Below are 3,467 nucleotides of genomic sequence, written 5' to 3' on the forward strand. Positions count from 1 at the left end.
TACCTCTCCCCCCCCCCACACTGTGGACCAATGCACCCCTTTTCCACAATGAACATCAACGTCCGCCAAATCTCCTGTTTTTCCTTTGCTGACCTCTAATGCTGGGCATTATTTTCCTCTCACTGACTGCTGTTGCTGAGCATCGAGCACTGAGCATGAGACTGATGCCGATCACAGGCGCCTGCATTTTCTCTTCCATTCATTGAAGGACACAACCATCATAATCAATTGACCAATAGGGTTATATCACCACCTGCAGGAGTAGCACACTAGGCATCCAAAAAAATCACAAGCCAGCCCTAGGGCAGCCCCTGTCTGTAGCAACCCACTGGCCCTTCCGTTTGGGCTGGCTTCTGCCCCTCGAGTGTTTATCAAAGTTCTGGCGCCAGTTCTGGCACTGTTGAAACTACAGGGAATATTGATCGTGGGGTACCCGGACGATTTACTACTTCAGACGGCCTCATGGTCAGCTCTGGAGTTGGATCTTTCGCTGATAATTCAGAGTTTGGATGGATCCTAAATTGGCAGAAGTATTCCGAGGTTCCTTCTTTTCGTCTGGAGTATCTGGGTCTCATCTTGGATTCCAGTGTGGCCAGGGTGTTTGTTCCTCAGAAGAAGCTGCAGAATTTGTGTATACAGTATGTGTGTATTTTGGCCTTTCTTCAGCAGGTTGTTGATTAGTGTCTTGCTTTAAGCATGATTAAGGGTCAGATTTACGCATTGACAGTGCTGTTTCTACGTCCTTTGGCCAGTCTCTCCCTGGTTCCTACTTTCATTCAGGGAGTTAATCCTGTAGTGCCTCATAGGAGGCCTCCCTTGACTCTGTGGGACTTAAATTTGGTTCTATCGGCCTTACAAAAGCCTCTGTTTGAGAACACTCGGGATAGTCCCTTGTTGGCTCTTTCCCCAAAGGTAGCCTTTTGGGTGGCTATTACATAGTTTCGACCAGTTTCTGAGCTGGCTGCTTTGTCATGCAAGCCTCCTTTTTTGGTCCTTCATAGACAACCACCTTCCCCGTCGTTTGACCTTTTGCCAAAGGTGGTATCATTTCATGTGAATGAGGATAATGTCTTAACTTCTTTGTGTCGTAACCCTTCTCTGGATGTTGTTAGGGCTGTTTGTGTGTTATGGTACCTCCTGTTTTACTTAATACTGATTCCTTGTTTGTGGTCACAAATGGTCCCAGGAAAGGGCAAGGCTGCCTCTTCAGTCACCATTTCCAGATGGATTTGACAGATAGTTGTTTAGGCGTACGCCATTAAAGTGGACCTTTACCCCCTTTGACTAAAAATCACATCAGCATATAGCTCTGCATGCTGATATGAAATCATCTTACATTCATTACCAACACAAACATATTTTTATTTTACTTACAATTTCTTTTTTTCCACTTCCTGGTCCATTATGGCACAAATGAGGTAATTGTGCCCAACACTGCATCCTGGGAATGTTACTGTACATTAGCAGAGCATTGCTGGGAAATCTCATCTGTAATCTCATGATATCTCCGGGAAAGGCATTTTCCTCCCATGAAATTATTTGCATGGTCACATGTCCTAGTCACATGTGCCAGAGTTCCAGGAAGTAAAGGGAGATGTAGCAATCTGCCCATTGTTAAAATGGCCACTTTGAGAAGACTGGGGAAGAAAAGAAAAATAGGGTATGCAAAAAAATAAAAGCCGGCAATTATCTATTAGTATGTGTTTGTATGTTGTCATTACTAAACATTTCTAAAGTTGTATTTGTTGTTCTGTTGAAGTTATGGGTAGAGTTCCTTTTAAAGGGTCAGGAACCTCCTTTTCCTGTTACTGCACATTCCACAAGGACGTTGAGTACGCCCTGGGCCTTTCATCTTCAGGCTTCTGTTGCTCAAATTTGCAAGGTTGCTACTTGGTCCTCCATTCACACTTTTACTAAGTTTTACAGGGTAGATCTAGCAGCGTCCGCTATTTTTGGCTATAAGGGTTTGCAAGCAGCGCTTTCAGTGTCCTATGGGCTCCGTTTTTTTTTACGTTTGCTTTGGGATGTCCCTGTTGGTCAAGTTATTATGATGGCTGTGTCCTTCAATGAACAGAAGAGAAAATAGGATTTTTGGACTCACCATAAAATCCTTTTCTCTGCTCTCATTGAAGGACACAACACCCACCCTGTTGTGGGGTTATGGTGTTTGCCATTGTTCTGTGCACTGCTTGCCACTAACTGAGTGGTTTGTTGCAGACGAGGGGGGTTTTGACCACCGGCACGTACCGCCCCTGGGCTGGCTTGTTTTTTTTGTATGCCCAGCTTCCTACTCCTGCAGCTGGCCTTGTTGATCAGGTTATTGTGATGGCTGTGTCCTCTAATGAACACAGAGAAAAGGTTTTTACAGTGAGTACATAAATCCAATTTTTTTTCCGGCGACGTATGCAGACACTGGACATGTTGTTTCTCCCGCTGTACACAGACATTGGGCAATTAGTTCCTTAGCATTGATGCCAGACATTTTATCTTCTGCTGATCACATGTGCCAGGCATTTCTTCTCTCTACTGACCAATGCTGGACATTTTTTTCCTCCTGCTGACCGCTGACACTGACTTTTTTTTTCTCTGTGACACAGGCATTATTTCCTCTAGCTTACCACTGACTCTTATAAGTTTGTCTTTCTACTGACAGCAGACACCAAGCATTTTTATCCTCCCACTGCTGACGGACTCCAGACATTATTTTTCTCTCATTGACGACCATCACCAGACATTATTTTTCTCTCACTGACGACTATCACCAGGCATTATATTTCTCACCACAATGGACAAAGAGTGTTATTTTCCTGCTGCTGACAATGAATGCTGGGCATTCTTTTCCTGCCGCTGACCACGGATATTGGGCAGTATTTTCCTCCCACTGAAAACAGAAGCCAGCCATTATTTTATTCCCCCTGATGATGGACGCCAGCCATTGTTTTCCTCTGCTAAACCTCTCTAGTTAGCAAACACTTATGTACAGTCATCCATTATATCTTTCTGGCTGTTTTCAAGCTGTTGGTCACATACATGACTCTGCACCTCATTTCCATATATCTTCCCTCTTCTTTCCAAAACACTCATCATTTTCTAACCTTCACACCACATATCCCTAGACACCTTTTGCAACTCATATTTCATAATACAGCTTTGAGATGTAACAAATTCACTTAAACATATGCGTTTCCTCAAATGCACTTGACGTAATTTAATAATGCTTCAGACATTTATAGACTAGACTTTAGCCACATCAAAAAAAGGATTTATAAACACAAGCCAAAAGAGAAGTTTAACACAAAATCTTGGCACACAGTTTTTCTCTGGCTCTTGTTTTTCGACTGGACCTTGTCCAGAGCTAGCTGCACAGGAGGCAGCGATTGCAAGGACAACTTAGTCAATATTTACCTCTTTATATAGAGAACTTATAACAGGGTCCTCAATGCGCCCCATGCCCGCCAACCCCCCCC

The 3,467-nt window shown here is 43.7% G+C and overlaps 1 protein-coding gene across 1 annotated transcript in view; it reads left to right on the forward strand.

Moving 5' to 3' along the window:
* Positions 1-462: 462 nt before the first annotated feature.
* The window catches only part of LOC108796441 (matrix metalloproteinase-18-like), a 42,486-nt gene continuing 39,481 nt past the window's right edge, over positions 463-3,467 (forward strand). The window contains exon 1 of the mRNA XM_018567922.1: positions 463-638. Coding sequence (XP_018423424.1) covers positions 463-638 — 176 coding nt within the window. The remainder of the gene's footprint in view (positions 639-3,467) is intronic.

Source organism: Nanorana parkeri, unplaced genomic scaffold, assembly GCF_000935625.1.
Source record: "Nanorana parkeri isolate BGI_ZX_2015 unplaced genomic scaffold, ASM93562v1 scaffold1116, whole genome shotgun sequence".
Taxonomy (NCBI): domain Eukaryota; kingdom Metazoa; phylum Chordata; class Amphibia; order Anura; family Dicroglossidae; genus Nanorana; species Nanorana parkeri.